The 17,774-nt window shown below is 52.8% G+C and overlaps 1 protein-coding gene across 1 annotated transcript; it reads left to right on the top strand.

Annotated features, from left to right (window-relative positions):
• The first annotated feature begins 850 nt into the window (after positions 1-850).
• On the top strand, positions 851-17,362 carry SACK1A (scaffolding CK1 anchoring protein A). Its single transcript, XM_090282739.1, has 4 exons — positions 851-1,504; positions 8,572-8,739; positions 10,291-10,415; positions 16,785-17,362. The coding sequence occupies exons 1-4, from the start codon at positions 1,025-1,027 to the stop codon at positions 17,302-17,304; spliced, it is 1,293 nt and encodes a 430-aa protein (XP_090138865.1). The 5' UTR covers positions 851-1,024; the 3' UTR covers positions 17,305-17,362.
• Positions 17,363-17,774: the final 412 nt, after the last annotated feature.

Below are 17,774 nucleotides of genomic sequence, written 5' to 3'. Positions count from 1 at the left end.
GCAACTACTATGCCATTTTATATAAGGGGCTTGAGCACCCATGGATTTTGGTATCTGTGGGGGCCCTGGAACAAAGCCCTTATAGATCTGGAGAGATGGGTGCATTTGAATCCTAGTCTCAGAGTGTTTCTGGCAGAACCCAATCCAAGGCAGGACTGTAGATATTGCATTCCACTGACATGGAATTGACCATGACCTGATCTGGAAAGAAAATGCGGTTTCTCCCTTAGGAGTTCCCATACTTCAAACACACCCGCTGCCACCTGCCCCTCCAGCAGCAAGACAGATGGGTCCCACCATCTGATGGCTCAGATAAGGCGGCATGGTGCTCTCTCAGTGCTGGCTGTTCAAACACAACCATGACAGTCATCATAGGGAGCGAGATGGGAGAGAAGAGCTTCTTCAGAGCACAGGGCGGACTGGGAACCTGGGTGTTACCAAGAGAGAGGCGGAGCACCTGGCCTGCACCCAGCTTCCCTGCTCACACAGGTCAGGAGGAAGATTTCCAGGGCAGTATGTCCCGCTCTGATCTTTGAAGCAGTTGGTGTTTGAACTGAGGAGCACAGTTGGGGACCCAGCACAGGGCAAGTGGTATAAGGAGAGGCTCCCTGTTTTGTAACAAAGACTGAGGGTCTCCGGGAGGGTTGGGCAACAAGCAAGCGGGAAATCTGGCTCACCGTGGCCTCCCGCTGCCACTGGGAGGAGGGAATCTCCCAAGGGCTGAGTGTGCCAAGGTGTGACTGAGCCAGACCCCTGGCCTGCGGGAAGGGCAGGTGCCACTCCGAGATAAGCCAACCCCTGCCTGCAGTCGGTGATCTCTGTGAAGCATTGCTCAGAACAGCGGCAAATCACTTCCTCGGAGCGGGTGTGAAGGGTGGCAGGTAGCCCTGGTCGCTGGGTGCACACCTGTCCTGAGAGGGCCCAGAGCTCCACTCCTCCTCGATGGTGTGGCCTGCTTTCCTCTGACATCAAGAATAGCTGGAGTGCCTGCTCTCACCCCCCGACATCTCAGGGACAGGGCAGCATGAGCCTGTCAAGGCATGTGGGCAAGATCCGCAAACGCCTGGAAGATGTCAAGAGCCAGTGGATCCGGCCGGCCAGGACTGACTTCAGCGACAATGAGAGCGCCCGGCTGGCCACGGATGCCCTCTTGGATGGGGGGCCCGAGGCCTACTGGCAGGCGCTCAGCAAGGAAGGGGAGGTGGACTTCTTGTCCTCGGCGGAGGCCCAGTATATCCAGGCCCAAGCCAAGGAGCCCCCCTGTACTCCAGAGACCCCAGGAGGGGCCGAGGCAGGACCCAAGAGACTTGACTGCTGCTCCCTGCAGTCAGGGACCTACTACCCTGTGGCCTCAGAGGGCAGCGAGCCTGCCCTGCTGCACACCTGGGCCTCGGCCGAGAAACCCTACCTGAAGGAAAGGTCCAGCGCCACCGTGTACTTCCAGACGGACAAGCGCAACAACATCAGGGACCTCATCCGCCGCTGCATCGCCCGGACCAGCCAGGTAGCGATGGCCCGGCCTGTGTCTCCATGGCCACGGGCGGAGGAATGGGGGCTGGGGGAGGAGAGAGAGGGGGGTGTGGCCCTTTCTGAGCGATGGAGTCAGGGATGGCTGCCTTACCAGGGATCACTGACTTCCTGGATCTGCCTGTCGCAGCCTGGGCCCCACTGCCAGCCCCCATCACTGAAACTCCCACAGCAGTTTCCTGCCGGGCCCTGGTCTTCCACCCCGAGCCCCAGCCACCCAGGCTCCATGCTGCTGCAAACGCTTCTTCTGTACTTCAAATCTCGCTTAGGCCCTTTTCTGCCTGCCAGCCAATGGCTTCAGGTGCTGCACGGTCACTTGTGCACAGACAGGTCTAAGCAAAGTCAGAGAGGACAAGGAAGGACTGTGGGTCCCAGTGGAGTGGCCCCTTCATTTGGTAGCATGGAGGCGAGGCACCTGGTCTAGCCTGGGAATGCAGGAGAGGCTTCCTGAGAAAAGGACTTCAGGTCCTGCGAAGGAGTTGGCATTAGTCAGGCAAAAAGCAGGGAAGGTGAGGGGGTCCCAGGCAGAAGGAACAGCGTATGCAAAGGACTGACCACAGAGCGTGGAAGGTTTGAGAGTCTGCATGTCACTCAGCATTGAGTGGCAGGAGGTGGGAGAGGAACTGGAGAGGTTCTGAGCCATGCTGAAGAGTTTGCTCTTCCCACTGTGGGCGATTGGGAGCCATTGAAGGTCTCAGCAGGGATCAGAGGCTACTTTCGAGGACAGCCTGTAGCTGGGGATCCGGCTCCCCTGCCATCTGTGTGGGAGCAGCCCATCCTTAGGCCCTCGTGGGTGTCTGTATGTGTTTGTGTGTGTGGGGAGGGATGTAATCACAAACTCTGCCTGCAAAGGCCTGGCCGGCAACAAAATGGGTCAAGTTCATGGGGACCTCGGACCAGAGGGAGAGGTGGGGTCTGTGGCCAAGCAGACCCGCCCAAAGAGGTGGCCACAGCTCAGCATGGACAGAGCCAGGTCTTCCACCTACCTGCTGAGAGGAGCTAGAAATTCTTACTTTTAAGTGAAATCTGTTTTGTAAGTCTTGTGTCCAATTCATAACATGTTGTGTTGGTGAAAGAAAGGATGTCCGCAGGCTTTGGGCCACAGAGACAGGAGGGAGAAGCCTTGCTGGGTGGAGAGGAGGGGAAGGAGAGAGACTCGGCCAGGGGATCATGTTTCACAAGCCCCCAACCTGCCTTCTTTCCAAAGAGGATTGCTCACCCTGCCGGGGTCCCAGCCCCTGGGAGAGCACTGAGCTTCATGCTCACGCGCAGAGAGACCGGAGCGAGCACACTTAGAAACGGGCCCCTGGAGCTGGAAGGGACCTTACCCAGCAGGGACTCTGAGGCCTGGGGAGGCTCAGGGACTTGCCCCAGGTCGTGCAGCCAGCCCCACGTAGGCAGGGCCCACACTCCTGGCTGCCTGCTTCGGACCACCTGTCAATTTCTATTGCCACCCTGCCACAAAAACATGAGATGCTGCTCTGAAGCAGCCCCGTGACAGGAAAAGTCATCACTCCACCCGTTACCTTCTGCTCACATTTTCCAGGACTCCACTCCCTCCCTCCCTCCCCACCTACACACAGCCTCCCACCCCCGGTGGGTTATTCTGGAGCCTGCTGACTTTACACAGTATTAAACTTGGGGTCCCAGCAACAGCAACAAAAAAGACTTAAATATCTGCTTGTCCTTTTTTGAGTTCTTTTCAATGTAACCAGATTTTATAATTTAAGTGATGAGAGCCAATGACAGAGAGGGACATCTTTACAGATGCTACATTACTTTCCTGGGAGGCTATTCTCACCCCTCTGCAGCTTCAAGACAGTGGAGTGGCCGTCTGGCCCTGTGCCCAAGAGTCATTTTGTGCACCTGGGGTAGTAGGAGCTGCAGCTGACAGCGGGCAGCCACTTGCAGCTTGTGACTGAGGACACCGAGAGCTCCTGACCATGTGCCAGTCATGGTGCCTGGAATTCTGTCGGCCAAGCCAGGATGGCAGAGCAGAGCAGGAAGCCTCCTTCCCTCTGGGGAGCTCCCTGCCAACTGCCCCAGGAGGGAGGAGAGGAGAGGGGAGGGAGGAAAAGGAGGGAAGGGAGAGGAGGAATACATTCATGGGTGGCAGCCTGGAGCTTGAGCAACGCTTTGTGCCTGGAAGTGGACGGACGGTGACTAAGGCAGGCTTCACAAAGAGGTGGCCTCTGGGTTGAGTCTCAAAGACTGAGTAAGAGTTTTCCAGGCAGAGAGGGAAGGAAAAGGAATTCAGGCCTAGGGAGTGTCAGACACAAAGGTCACGTATGAGAGGACTTGAGGGTACAGGAAGCGGGGACACAGCATCACCCATCTGGTGGGACAGAGCCTGTTGACATGGCACCTCAAGGAGTGATGAGGGTGGGAACAGGATCAGAGACTGGCAGGAGCCAGCAGCTGCTGTGCCTTTTGCTTTAGGCCAGAGAGTGAGCAACAGTTCTTTGCTTAAATGTGCCTGCGATTTGCTCTAACCAGGTGCAGCAAGCCATGCACACATGGAGGACAGGTTTGTACGCACAGTTCCTAGGAGCAGGAGGCACAGCGTGCCATGCAGAGCCACCTGGGACACACCAGGGTGGTCAGGAGACAGGACGAGCCAGGAGGAAGGACGGGCACAAGCCTTTGTTTTGGTTTTGCAGGAAAGACAAGGCAGAGCGCAGTCCGTGGTTTAAGATTGGCGAGATTGCATCACCTGGGCAGGCTCTGGGCTATCCGTGGTCCCTAGCTGACCAGGGTCTGGCCCTGGGTGATTAAGGGCAGGGGTCCTTGCTGTGTGAGAGTTAAAAAAGGGGGGCGGTTGGAGTGCTGGCTCTGGATTCCTTGGTTTGTGTATCAGAGGTGTACTCACAGGCAAGGCGTTTGCTCTGGCTAGGCGTCTGCTAGCTCTGCAAGGTCAAAGAGTCATCAAATATGAAAAACAAAAGCCCGGATTAACGCTTCCTCCAAGTGTGGCCACAGATCCCGAGACCCTTTCAACCAGGCCCTCGTTAACCACTTATCAGTGTGAGGCCAGTTTACAACGGCTTTGTGTACTTCCCCCCAAACCATGATCACAACAGACTGCGCAGAAGCTGACGAGCCAGCCGGCTGCCTTCCGTTGAGCCAGGCGCGCAGAGGTCTGCGACACCAGCACACAGCTGCCCTGATCCCTGCGTTCTGTGGTTGTTTTGGAAGACAGTTATTTTTCACTAAGTGGTTATTTATGTTAATATGTAATGGGCTTAGTATTGTCTTAAGTAACTAGTATTAGTTATTTTTAAATAACTCATAAATAAACATTTTTAAATTGCCTCAGTTTTTGGTTTCTGGTATGATAAATATCAGTAGCTTTAATCCACATGAACCAAAGCTCTTGGGAATCCTTGATAATTTTTTAAGAGTGTAAAGGGGTCCTGAGACCAGAAGGTTGGAGAACTTCCGCAGGCAAGCCCCCTCTCCTCACTCAACCCCCCTCTCCCACTGCCTCTCCTGTTCTCCGGGCAAGAAATACAGATTCAGTGTAGAAAGAAAATCTAATGAGCCCTCTGGGAGGTTGGGTGGGTGAAGTGAGGGCCTGCAGAGGAGCCAGGTGGAAGAATCTCCCCACCCCTCGGGGGGACAAGGGCTGCCTTTTCAGGCTGAGACCCTGCCCTGGATGGGCTGTGTCCTTCCCCCTACACATACTGGTGTGGTGCCTGCACACACACACGACTGAGTCACTGTAAGCAGGTCTGAAGGAGGTGAGAAGAGGGAGGAGGGTCGAGGGTCAGGACAGGGACAGAGTGAGGCCACCTGAGCAGAAACTCTCAGGGAAACAAGGACTCACTGGAAGGCAATTGGGGGCATTTACTGACAGCCTGGGGGGAGACTATTGTCTCTTTTGTCAACAGCCTAGCCAAGGAGGCACTTGTCCTTCAGCAGAGAAGACCTTGGGGGTTATTGGTGCCACAAACGTAAATGCGCCACAACAGGGCTGGCCCCCAAGGATAGTGCGTCTCACTGTAAGAACCCCCTTGCTGCCTTCTCGCCCAGGGGGAGCAGCTTCTCAGCAGGTCAGGTCGCTCCCCTGTCCAGACACCACACAGCAGCAGGGCAGAAAGCCAGCTCCAAGCCGGCACCAGCCATCCCCTTCGCCTGCTGCTGTGAAGGGTGAAACGTGATTATTGCTGGTCGTGTTGAAGAAGATCAGTCGCCACGGTCCACCATCCTGTTGTGACTGCTGCTTTGGGCTCTTCGCTTGTCTGTCTGCGCTCTGCTTGCTCTCACTGGTGACCTTGGTGGGCATACCGCCGCCATTTTGTGCTTTAAAAAAAAAATTGTTAATTGTTAATACGTGTTTGTTGCGCACACATTACACAGCAAGCTTTATTTTAACATTCCATCTACTCTTACAGTTTCTATGTAACCATGATAATTTTCATAATAATTGACTTGTCAATCAATATACTGCAGTTTAAGTATTAGGAAGGATTCTTCATAAAGGTCTAATTCTGCTCCAATTCCACTGTGTGGGGGCTCTCCCCACACTTCTTGATCACCAGTTGGGTGCCCTCCAATTCAATTCATGTCACTCACAAGCCAAGGTTGTGACCTGCGCTTTTGACCTACTGGTCAGAGATTCCAACGACCCCTTCTTTGGGTTCGATTAAATTCCAGCCCTCACAGAAACATTTTACTTACTAGACTACCGATTTACTACAAAAGGATCTAACTCAGGAGGATTCAGATCGAAGAGCTCACGGGGCAAGGTGTGGGCAGAGGGTTCTGAGCATCCAAGCCCTCTCCCGGCACACCACTCTCCCCTAATCGTTCCTTGTTCACCGACCTGGAAGCTCTCTGAACCCGTCCTTTTGGGTTTGGGGGGAGGCTTCATGACATAGGTATGATTGATTATATCATTGGCCGTTGGTGATTGATTCATCTTCCAGCCCCTTTTTCATCTCAGGGGCTGGGGTTGGGGGGAATATGAGGGTGGGCCTGAAACTTCTAACTCCCTAATCACGGGGTTGGTTCTCCTGGTAACCAGCCCCCCATCCTTAGGTTTGGTCCATTATTAAAGATACCTTTATTGCCCTCACCACTTAGGAAATTCCAGATGTTTTCAGAGCATGATGCCAGCAACAGGATGAAGCCAAATTTGCATTTCTTATCGTAAATTACAATATCACAGAAAGTAACCCCAAATAAGCTCAAGAAGAGGAACACACATTGACATCCACAGCAGAAAAGTCAAGGGTAGGATTGGCTTCAGGCATGACCGAAATCAGATGTTCAAACGATGCTACTGGCAATCTGTCTCCACTTCTGGGCTTTTTTTTTTTCTTCGGGGCTGACTTCATTTTCCAGCAGGCTGTCCCCACGTGGCGGCAAGATGCTGCTAGCAGCTGTAGTTTAGAGTCTGCTAGCTAAGCAACTCCAGGAGAAAGAATGCCTACTTTCCCCAAGAGTCCCAGCAGCAGACGGAGGCTGCCTCTCATTAGAATAGTTCAGATCATGCGACCGCCCCTGTGCCGATCTCTGTGGCCAGTGGCAATGCAGTGTTCTCATTGGCCTGGCCTTGGCGGTGTGCCCTTTCCACACTCAGTCCAGGGCATGGCAGGTAGCCCCACCCAAACCACAGTGATCGTGGAGAAAAGGTGACTTCTTAAACAATTTTATTTTTCAACTACAGTTTACATTCAATATTATTTTGTATTGGTTTCGGGTGTACAGTATAGTAGTTAGACCATCGTATACTTCTTAAAGCATTGCCCTGATATTCCCAGTACCATCCCGGCACCACACATAGTTTGTGTAATATTATTGACTATTCCCTGTAGTTGATATCCCTGCAACTATTCTGTGACTTCCAATTTGTGTTTCTCAAGCCCTTCACCTTTTCCCCAGGCCCCCAATCCCCTGCCCTCTGGCAACCATCCGTTTGTTCTCTGTGTCTACGAGTCTGTTTCTGTTCTGTTTGTTTATTATTTTGTTCTTTAGATTCCACATATAAGTGAGATCCTATGGCGGAGAAGAGGAGACTTCTTTTATTTTAATAATTTATTTATTTTTATTTGTTTGTTTATTTTTTAGAGAGAGGGGAAAGGAGAAAGAGAGGGAGAGAAACAACACTGTGTGGTTGCCTCTCACTTGTGCCCCCAACTGGGGACCTGATGTGCAACCAAGTCATGTGCCCTGACTGGGAATCGAACCAGCGACTCTAGGCTCGCAGGCCAACGTTCAATCCACTGAGCCACAGCAGCCAGGGCAAGAGGAGACTTCTTAAAGTGAGATTGTGGTGTTGCTGTAGGAAGGAGAGGAACGCCTGCCGGGCAGGAACGCATGTGTCTCTCCCCCTTGCTGGGTACCGAGGGCTCCCCACTCCCTGGGTTTCTGTTGTGACAGAAGATGCAGTGAACCCCCTCAACCCACTGTCTAGTCTAGTTTATATAACAGGGGGAGGTCTCTTGCCCTGGACAGGTAGCTCAGTTGGTTAGAGCATCGTTCTGATATGCCAAGGTTGTGGGTTCGATCCCTGGTCAGGACACAATACAAGAAAAGTGGAACAACAAATCGATGTCTCTCTCTCTCTCTCAAATCAATAAACAATATATATCTGGGGTCTTGACAAGGATTATGTTTGAGGCAAGGAGTCCGTGGCCACAGAGCGCCTTTGAGCTGCAGGTGGCTGAGAATCCATGATGTTAATTTGTCCCTCCCCTCTGAACCTGCCTGACCACCCCTCCTTCTTCTCTTCCCCTCTCTTCTTGCTTTTCTCTCCTTCTTGCTCTGCATTCTCCTTTCCAACAGTGGGCAAAGAGGCCGGGGGATCGTGGCGGGGCTGGAGGGCTGGGTCAGGACAGAGGCAGGAGCCTCCTCTCCAGTTGTTCCTGTCCCTTCCTTGCGTCCTGCTGCGTCAGGCCCTCCCCCACCCTCCCTTCCCCTCCAACTCAGCACCAGCGGGGCCAGCTCTCCCAGGCCCATGGGGACCAAGGACGTTTGGCTGAAACCAGTCAGCCCCTGGACCTGACTTTTCTGGGATTTGACCCCTCTTCCCTGGCCCAGGTTCTGGCCATCCTGATGGATGCGTTCACAGACGTGGAGATCTTCTGCGACATTCTAGAGGCGGCCAACAAGCGCGGGGTGTTCGTCTGTGTGCTCCTGGACCAGGGAGGTGTGAAGCTCTTCCAGGAGATGTGTGACAAAGTGCAGATCTCAGACAGTCACCTCAAGGTAGGGGCCCTGATGAGAACCCAAGAAATACTTGTATTAGAACAAGATAAGCTTTGCCATGGTAACAGACCCCGCCCCCCATGTCAGTGGCTTCACCTAGTAAAGGTTTAGTTCTCGTTCAGAGTGCAGGTCAGGTGGCCCTCCCTTATCTTGTAGCTACATCATAAGGAACACGTGGCTTCCTAGACTGCAGTGATGGGAGAAAGGGGGCGGGGCTCCTGCAGGAAGAAGACCTGATGCACAAAGGGCCCGGGGGCAGCTGGTGGGCATTGGTCTCTTTTGCACCCGGCTTTGCTGCTCTCAGCGGAGGAGACCCAGTGGATGCGCGTCACCGTGCGGAGCAACGTCCAGGACCTGTCTGATTCACGTTTGGGACTCCACAGCCCCGACAGGAAGCTGACCCTCTCGGACTTGCCCCAACTTCCCACTTCCTTCTTCCGGCAGCAAGAAAAGAAACCCAGAGAGAAGGGTCCCCTTAGGGTGTCAGATGTGGGGCAGCTAATTCAAGATCAAATGTCAAGGCTCCCACAGATCTCATGAGCAGCCCAGTGCACAGCTAACGGGGGATTCCTTGCTGATGCCCCTGCAGCTCAGGCTGCTCAGCCTCCTGGAGACCCTGCCCTCCTCCCTCTCTCCTTCCTGTCCTCCAACACTGACTGGCATGCAGCTGAGTTCAGGCACCTGCTGGTGTCACAGGCCCCAGGTCCTCTAGTACTGAGTCTACTTGATGTCACCTGGATCCCACCTGCTCAGAGTGAGGCCATCGAAACAGGGGAGGCAGCACTAGCCTTGCCTACATGGCTCCCAGCGGCCACACCTGACAGTCCTCTGCCCACCTTGGGACAGTGGGACATGGTCCTGCTCCCGCAAACTTGGAGCTTATGGAGAGGCTGGAGGAGCTGGGGGAGGCCCAGGGCCCCCTTCCCGAGCCCGCCCAGCAGCCACGGGCACCCCCGTGGTCTCAGCAGCGCTCCGCCCTCCTCCGAGAGCCCCACGCTTCAGCCTCCAGTCATTTCTCCGGCCTCCCAAGAGCTCCACGAGGGCTGAGACAGCAGGCGTCGCTGGGGAGAAGGGGCCACATGGGACCCCTGATGAGTTGGGTCATGGGCACGCCCTTTATTTCAGACAAAACAACTGAGGGGCCATGGAGGTCTCCCCAAAGCTGCCCCCTTTGGCTGGTCTGAGCCTTTGCTCTGACCAGCTTGGGGTCAGGGACTCTAGTCACTAAAGTTACTTACAGGGCAAGGCTGGGCCTGCCAGACCCCTGTGGTCCAGGGGGTCCCAGACTGAGGGCACCAGGCCCTTGTCTCCTATTTTCTGCTTTTTAAAAATTCTACCATCTCCCACCCCCACCCCCCTATTACTTTAAGTAATGTCAGGACAATGAAGGAAATTTAGAAAAATTGAGCCACGGAAAAAATGTGAATGACCTGTAACCCCCAACAACTAGAGAGACCCCTGTTTCTGTGCTGGCGCTCATCCTTCCAGACTCTGTCCAAGGCAAACGTGATAGATAATTAGCGAGCGACTCCTTGACTGTCCTTCCAACAGAACATTTCCATCCGGAGTGTGGAGGCGGAGGTGTACTGTGCCAAATCAGGCCGGAAGTTTGCTGGCCAAATCCAGGAGAAGTTCATCATCTCGGACTGGAGATACGTCCTTTCCGGCTCGTACAGGTGAGTGCTGGGTTTGGGCTGCCGCGGCTTCAGGGAGGCCAAGGCTGAGCGTGGTGCAGACCAGCTCCCGCTGCTCAGGCACACACCCCCTTCCTGGCCAGCAGCCCCCAGGAGGGAGGACAGACCTGGGCAAAAGGGGGGAAATGGGCTTTTCCTGGAAGGACGTCAGGGTAGAGGGGCACCTTCCAGTGACCCAGTTTCCCTTGATATCACATTAAGACAAAGAATCCTGTTATTCCCTCCTTAGCTCTCTCAGGTGTGATTATAAAACCATGCCATTCGTTTTGGGGTATATGTTCTCCATTTTATTTTCAATTTTATTTTAAGATTTTATTTATTTTTTAGAGACAGGGAAAGGGAGGGAGAGACAGAGAGAAACATCAACGTGCAAAAGATACATTGATGGTTGCTTCTTGTACGCCTCCAACTGGGGACCTGGCCCACAACCTAGGCATGTGCCCTGACCGGGAATTGAACTGGCGGCCTTTTGGTTTGCAGGTTGGCACTCAATCCACTGAGCCATACCTATCAGTGCTATTTTCAAATCTTTTATTTTAATATAACAAATTTATTAAGATATCATTCACATACCAGGTAACTCACCCATTTAAAGTGTGTGATTCAATTTTTTTTATAGCATCTCTTTTCTCATCTGTAAAATGGGGGTGGGGTAACAATATCCTCCCTTGCAGACAGTTTGCAAAAACATGTGGTATAGCTCCTAGCACATAGTAGGTGCTCAATAATGATTGCCATTAGCCATCCAGTACCTTGGCAAGGCCCCAAGGGAAGGGGACAGACCTGAAAGGGTGAGTCCTGAGGGGCTGCCAAGCAGGGCAGGCTTGAACAATGTCACCTTGGCTGGAGGAGGTGATGTATGGTCCCCAAGAAGACTAGAGGGTACCCAGACAGCCTTCCCCTCACTTAAGAATGCCCAGGGCTTGCTGAACTGTTACAGTGTCCTAGATAAATGACAAACGTCCCTCTCTGTGGCCCCCTACCACCAGCTTTCCGGTCCCTCCTTCCCTTCCCTGTCAGAGCATCACCGAATTCTGTGGGACCTACTGGTGGCGCCTGAGACAGGAAGCGGCAGCAGCTCAGCCTAGAAGTCAGATGGCTCAAGTTCATTTCCCGGCTCTGTTTCTCAAATTCCTTCAGCTTAAGATACTTCTCATGTCAGAGAGGCATATATATTCTGGGTTGGCATAGCCACATCCCTTCATTAAGCAGTCACTCCCCATTCCCCCCTTTCCTGAACCCCTAGCAACCACTTGTGAGACTGGCAAGAGGCTATCGAGCCATTAAAAAGATTTCCATACAGTTAAAAGGGACAGAGAAAGAAATTCCAGAAGAGGAAACGAGGAGAGGGAAATCATATTTCCAGTAGGCAGAATGAAGCCTAGTTTCCATTGGCATCTCTTGCTGCAGCGAGAGCTCCTCCAGGGCTGGCCCCGGCCCTTGGTTAACCTGGGCGAGCTTTGTGCCAGGCGTAATCAGACCTGTAAGGATTAAGTAAGGATTTAATCCTCCTCACAACCCTTGCGGGAGGTGTTCCTCTTCCAACTGACATATGGGGCATGAAGGAACAGAGGGTAGGTGATTGGCCCACAGTCACCAGCTTCCTTGAGGAGCAGCTCCAGATCTCTGGTGCCTACTGAGGCCAAGCTGGGCTCGTCACCCCGATGCAGGAGGTCCCAGGAGGAGGGTGACAATGAGCTTGAAGACACACAGGGCCATTCCTGAGAACTGGGGAGAACCCGGCTCCTGGAAAGAGGGCAGGGAGGACGATGATAATGATTTTGCCCTCAATATTCAAAGGCAATCTGTTGGCCGGCCCATCAGGATCCTTTCTCCCGGGACCCTTAGAGTTGTCTCCAATGAAAACAAACGAACGAATCAGGAAAGCCTTCACCCCATTTTTTCAGTCTGCCTATCTTTGGGTTTCTAATATGGTGGCCCTTCTCTCTGGTTGTATGTAATTCTCCCAAACTGAAGAGCTCTGTCTGCCTCTTCAGCCAAGGGGTGGGGGGAGGTTGTGTTTGTCAACATTTAAGTCCTTGTTGAGGGTCTTACCCCAGCACAGGTGCAGTTGCCAGCTGTGGGGATACAGAACTCTTCTGTCTCATTTAAACACATGGGGAAATGGCCATGGAGTCGTGTGATGTGTGCTCTGAGATTAGCACGAGAGAAGAAGGTGCCCTGGGGTCAAGCAGGAGGGAGCTCCCCCATCTGCTAGCAGGTCTAGGAGGTGGTGGTGGGCCTTGGAGGAAGAGAAAGATTGGGAGGGGGACATGGGGCCAAATGAGGCAGCTGGAACAGCATGAGGAACAGCACGGTACCCACCACATGGCCTTCTGACTGGCCCCTGACTCTCCTGCTGCCCTGACCCGCACTACCATCTCTGGGCTTTCTCTACCAGGCACAGAAAGATTTTAAACCACAAACCAGATTGCATTATCCTTAAGATCCTTCCATGCTTGTCACTTATCCTAGAAAGAAAACCACATTCTTACCACGGTCTCCTTCTCAGCAAAATTCTTCTTCCCCCTCCACTGTGCTGTGGCCACACTGGCCTCCTCCCAGGCCTTTCCTGCTTTCTGGCCTCAGAGCCTTTGCATTTGCTGTTTGCTCCTCTGCTGGAGAGGGCCTCCCTATGGTCTTTATCCTGCTCACTCCTCTTGCAGGTGGCAGCTTCTCAATCATTCCCTGGAGAACTTCTCCGTGGGTCTGTTTAACCAATTTGTAAATGACATGATGTCAGGGCCTGGACTGGGTCTGTTTTCTTCTCTGTTGCATTCCTGGCAGGAAGTACGTTAACACAGTGTCTGCACATTCTCTGTGAATGAATAAGCGAATGAAAGTTCATGTTAGGTCCTGGCTGTCCAGTGTGGCTCAAGAAACAAAGTGTTTCAAACTGTGCACCACCATCCTCTGTAGGGTATGAAATCAGTCTGGTGGGTGATGCTCAGCCTTTTCTTTTGTAATGAAAGAGAATAGAATAAAAATAATCAGAGCACACCGAGGTAAGGGAGGTTCTGGGACTTATTCTGTGGTTATGTATGTATTTGTACATGTGAGTAGGTCACAATGTAAAATGTGTTTCTCCAAAGGTAGCCAAGATAAGCCTGAAGAGAAACAGGCAGGACTTGCCCTACCAGAGATCAGGACTTGTCACGGAGCTGTAATAATTAAGACAAATTGACAAACGGAACAGAATGGAGAAGCCCAAGCACAGACCCAATGCACATAAGACAGGGCACATCTGAGTAGTGGGGAAAGAAGAAACTGGAAAAATAATTATTTTTTCATATGGAAAATTTGATTTCTATTTCACACATACACACAAAAAAATCAACCCCCAATAGGTTAAAAAAACTTAAATGTCAAAAACAAACTTTAAAACTCTTAGTAGAAAATGTAGATGATTATTTTTAGGATTTAGGGTAAGGATGGGGGTAGGGATTTTGTGTTAAACAGAACACAAAAGTCCATTGCCTGGGAAAGATTGCTAAATCTGTTTATATTGCAATTAAGAATATTGGTTCATGGAAAGACATCTTAAAGAAAGTAAAAAGTCAGATTATAAACTGGGAACAGGTTTTTATGATGCCCTGACAGGGTTAGTGTGAAGAACCACAAAGGACTCCTATGAATCACAGCAGCACAGCAGAAGTGTGGGTGAGGGACGTGAGCGGGCACTTCAGGACACGTGTGAAAACACAGGAGGAGACGTTCAGCATCAGTGGGAACCAGGCAAATGCAAATCAAGGCTACAACAATTACTGTTTTATACCTTTTCAATGAGCAAAAAAATAAGGCAATACCAAATGTTGGATTTACAGGATCTTTGAAACACTGCTGATGGGATTGCAAATCGGTACAGGGATTTTGGAAAGAATTTGGCAATTTCTCCGAAAGCTGAATGTTCACCTAGCTTCTAACCCAGTGGTTCCACTCCAACATGTATTTTCAAGAAAAATTGGCTCGCAATACAGAAGACAAATATAAGAACATTCGTAGCAGCACTGCTCACAACAGAAGAACTGTGGAATAACCCAAATTCCCATCAATGGCAGGGTAGACGAATAAACCACAATCCAGCCACCAGTGGAATATTATATAGCAGTCAAAATGGAGGAAGTACAGCAACAAGAGATAACATGGATAAGTCTGAGTAATATAATATTAAGTGAAGAATGCCAAAAGTTGCTATGTTAAAAAAAACTCAAGTAAAAATATTTACTTTCCAGAATACATAAAAATTTATTTTAATTACAGAAAAAAGAAAGTATGGGAACTATGACATAGGATTTGAGGTGATGATTTCCTCTAGCTCAAGAAGGTAGGAAAGTAGGTTGCGGGACGAACCATATGGTTAGATGAAGTTATTGCTAACATGCTAGCTTTTATTTTATTTTTTAAGATTTTATTTATTTTTAGAGAGAAGGGAAGGGAGGGAGAAAGAGGGGGAGAGAAATATCAATGAGCACACGCCCCCAGTTGGGGACCTGATCCGAAATCTAGGCCTGTGCCCTGACTGGGAATCAAGCCAGTGACCTTTCAGTTCATAGGTCAGCGCTCAGTCCACTGAGCCACACCAGCCAGGGCTGCTAGCTTTGATTTTAGGTGATGGGTTCATAGGTGCTTATTACATTGTTTAAAACAACAGAGTGAATAGCCGCGTCCGTTAAATGGGCCACGAACTGACCAATGTTGAGCGTAGGTCTTGAGCCAAACATTATAATTAAGTCAATTCTAAGGGCCAAAAACCGGTAAAAATAAAATGTATTTTGTATCATGGGTAGGAGAAAAGAATGTGTAAAAGCTCGTGCACAGGATGCCTGAACACGCAGAGTAAGTGGGGTGCATCCCTGCGCGGGGCACCGGAGCGCGCAGGCGCTACAGGGGTGTGCGGGTCGCAGGGTGAGCAGGGCTGTGGGGCGTGCCAGGGGTTCAGGGCTGGGGGTGCAGGGTGCACAAGGAGCATGGGGACCTGAGAAGTGGCCAGGGCCCCTTTGGACCTGTTCTGTTGAGCCAAGCATGCAGTTGTTGACCTAACCTGGCCTGATTCTACACACACAGGGCGTTTGATTTCTTAATGTAGCCGGAAGTCCCACGGTCCCTGTCTCGGCCACCTTCCCTGTCACCTGGCAGGCCCTAGGCTCAGCATCAGCTGCTCATCAGTCTGGGGCTGTTGTGGGCCGCTCCTGGGCGGGAGGTGAGGTTTAAACAAAGCCTCATTGTTCTTCCCAGGGTTGCTCCAGCCTCCTGCGGCCTCTCCCTGCCTCACAGAGCGGGGCCTGCAGGCTGAGCCCTGTCTTTGACTGGCAAGGCCAGAGGCAGGCTGCGGGTGAAGGCTGAGACCCTCGCGGGGGGCTCTCTCTGCTCAGCCCTGGTGCCATCCCTCCGGATGACCTGTCCTCCCTTGACCATCTGTCCCCATCGCTCCCCATGCCTGGGTCCACATTATTAGGGACACAGGAGTCTATAACCTGATGCTCTTGGTGGGTCTTATGTGCCGTCCGTCACCAGGCATTTTCAAAGTTTTTTTTGGGGGGGGGGTGATGAGGAGTTTTCCATCAGAAGTAGAAAGGAATGTGGTTAAATCTGGGAATCATAAAAAGTAATGTATAAGCGCCTTGGGCATTTTGCTTTCACTTAAAACCTGCAGGTGGACAGAGGGACAGAGGGACACAGCCTCCGCTGGAGGGCGTCCCCTGTGGGCGTTCCAGCAAATGCACTCACGCCCAGCCCTGTGGGCTCACCCCGTATTCTCTCTCCCACCTCCTGAAAAGCAGAGGATTCTCCCTCCCCGTCCACCCCTCTGGGTCCATGTGCCTGAAAACAGAGCTACACCCTTTAGATTTTCATGAAAGTTCAGCCCCCGCCTTCCAAGGCAGCTGACTTCCCCCGCCCCATTTGGTTAGAAGAGGCAGGTGTTCCCACACTTCACAGGTGCAGCCACCGAGGCCCCAGTGACTGGATGACTCATATGAGCACAGAGTCGGGGACCCTGGGACTCAGCTGGCACTCAGCCCCTTTGTGCTTCCGCAGGGATCATGTGAGGGGCTGTAACTTGAGCACCGGGAGGGGACCCTGACTCGAGGCCAGAAGGTCACTCTGGCAACTTCATCATTCCCCAGCAGACATTCGCTGGTCTGGGAGCTTCAGTTTCGCCGTCTCTGAAAGGGGCCCCGCTGTCTCCCTCCAGGGCTTCTGCCAGGACGCAAGGAGGCGGCACAGTGGAGCAGGGGACATGGGACGCCCCCTCTTACCAGTCCCGCCGTTGCCCCCACGCCCCCCCAAGGAGGGTCCCGGAAGTCTGGCGGTGGGCCCCGTTCCCACCCTCACTCTCTCGCCTTCCCACAGCTTCACTTGGCTCTGCGGCCATGTGCACCGGAACATCCTCTCCAAGTTCACGGGCCAGGCGGTGGAGATGTTTGACGAGGAGTTCCGCCGCCTCTACGCCTCCTCCAAGCCGCTGATGGGCCTGAAGTCCCCCCGGCTGGTCGCACCCCTGCAGCCCCGAGCAGGACGCAGCCCCCCGCCCGGCCATCGCAGCGGCGGCAGCAGTTCCGCCAGTGACCCCTTCAGCAGCCCATCAACGAGAAGCCACCCCCAGAGCCAGAGTCTGTCCGTGTCCTCAGGGCCGGGCAGCCCCCTGGCTCCAAACCCACCTCCGCCCCCCAGGTTCCAGCCCTCCCACGGCCTTTTGGGGACCCTGACCCCACAGGCCCACTGCCCCCCAAGGCCGCACAACGGCCGGTCCGCCCTCTACAGCAACGTCAGCGCCTACAGGCACACGCGGCTGCAGCTGGAGCAGCTGGGCCTGGTGCCCCCGGCGGCCCCCCTGTGGAGGCCGTTTCTGCAGGCCTCCCCCCACTTCTGAAGGGTTCCCGCCCCCAGCTGCCCTCCCAGGATTCCTGGGTCGTCTGGCCCAAGGACCCCTCCTCCGTGGCTAGCAGCCTTGACCCTGCTTCCCTGTGAACTCCACGCACTTGGGCAACGTTGTTGCCTGTGTTTGAATGTTCCCGGGCCTGAGACCTTCACTCGCAACCCCCAACAGTCCCTGTGTTCGCCTGTCTAGTTTGGCCCATGCAGCACATTCCAGAAGGTTCCAGGGTGGTGGCCCTGGGGAACTAGAGGACACAATCATGGAAGTAGATGGAGCCCCTTTCTTCCAAAGAGCAGTCAGTTCTTTATTATTACCATTCTTTGAATCTCTGTAATGTAAGAAGGGACAGCTACAGCCCACGTTTTATGTATGGGTAAACCGAGGCACTGAGCACAAAGGGTGGGAGTGACCAAGGTACTCCCATTTCCCAGCTTGCAGGAACAGTTCCCTCCCTGGAGATTCGG

Source organism: Furipterus horrens, unplaced genomic scaffold (assembly GCF_987537825.1).
Source record: "Furipterus horrens unplaced genomic scaffold, mFurHor1.1.pri manual_scaffold_7, whole genome shotgun sequence".
Classification (NCBI taxonomy): domain Eukaryota; kingdom Metazoa; phylum Chordata; class Mammalia; order Chiroptera; family Furipteridae; genus Furipterus; species Furipterus horrens.
The sequence above is the reverse complement of the archived record's forward strand: the minus strand, read 5'-3'. Positions and strand labels throughout refer to the sequence as shown.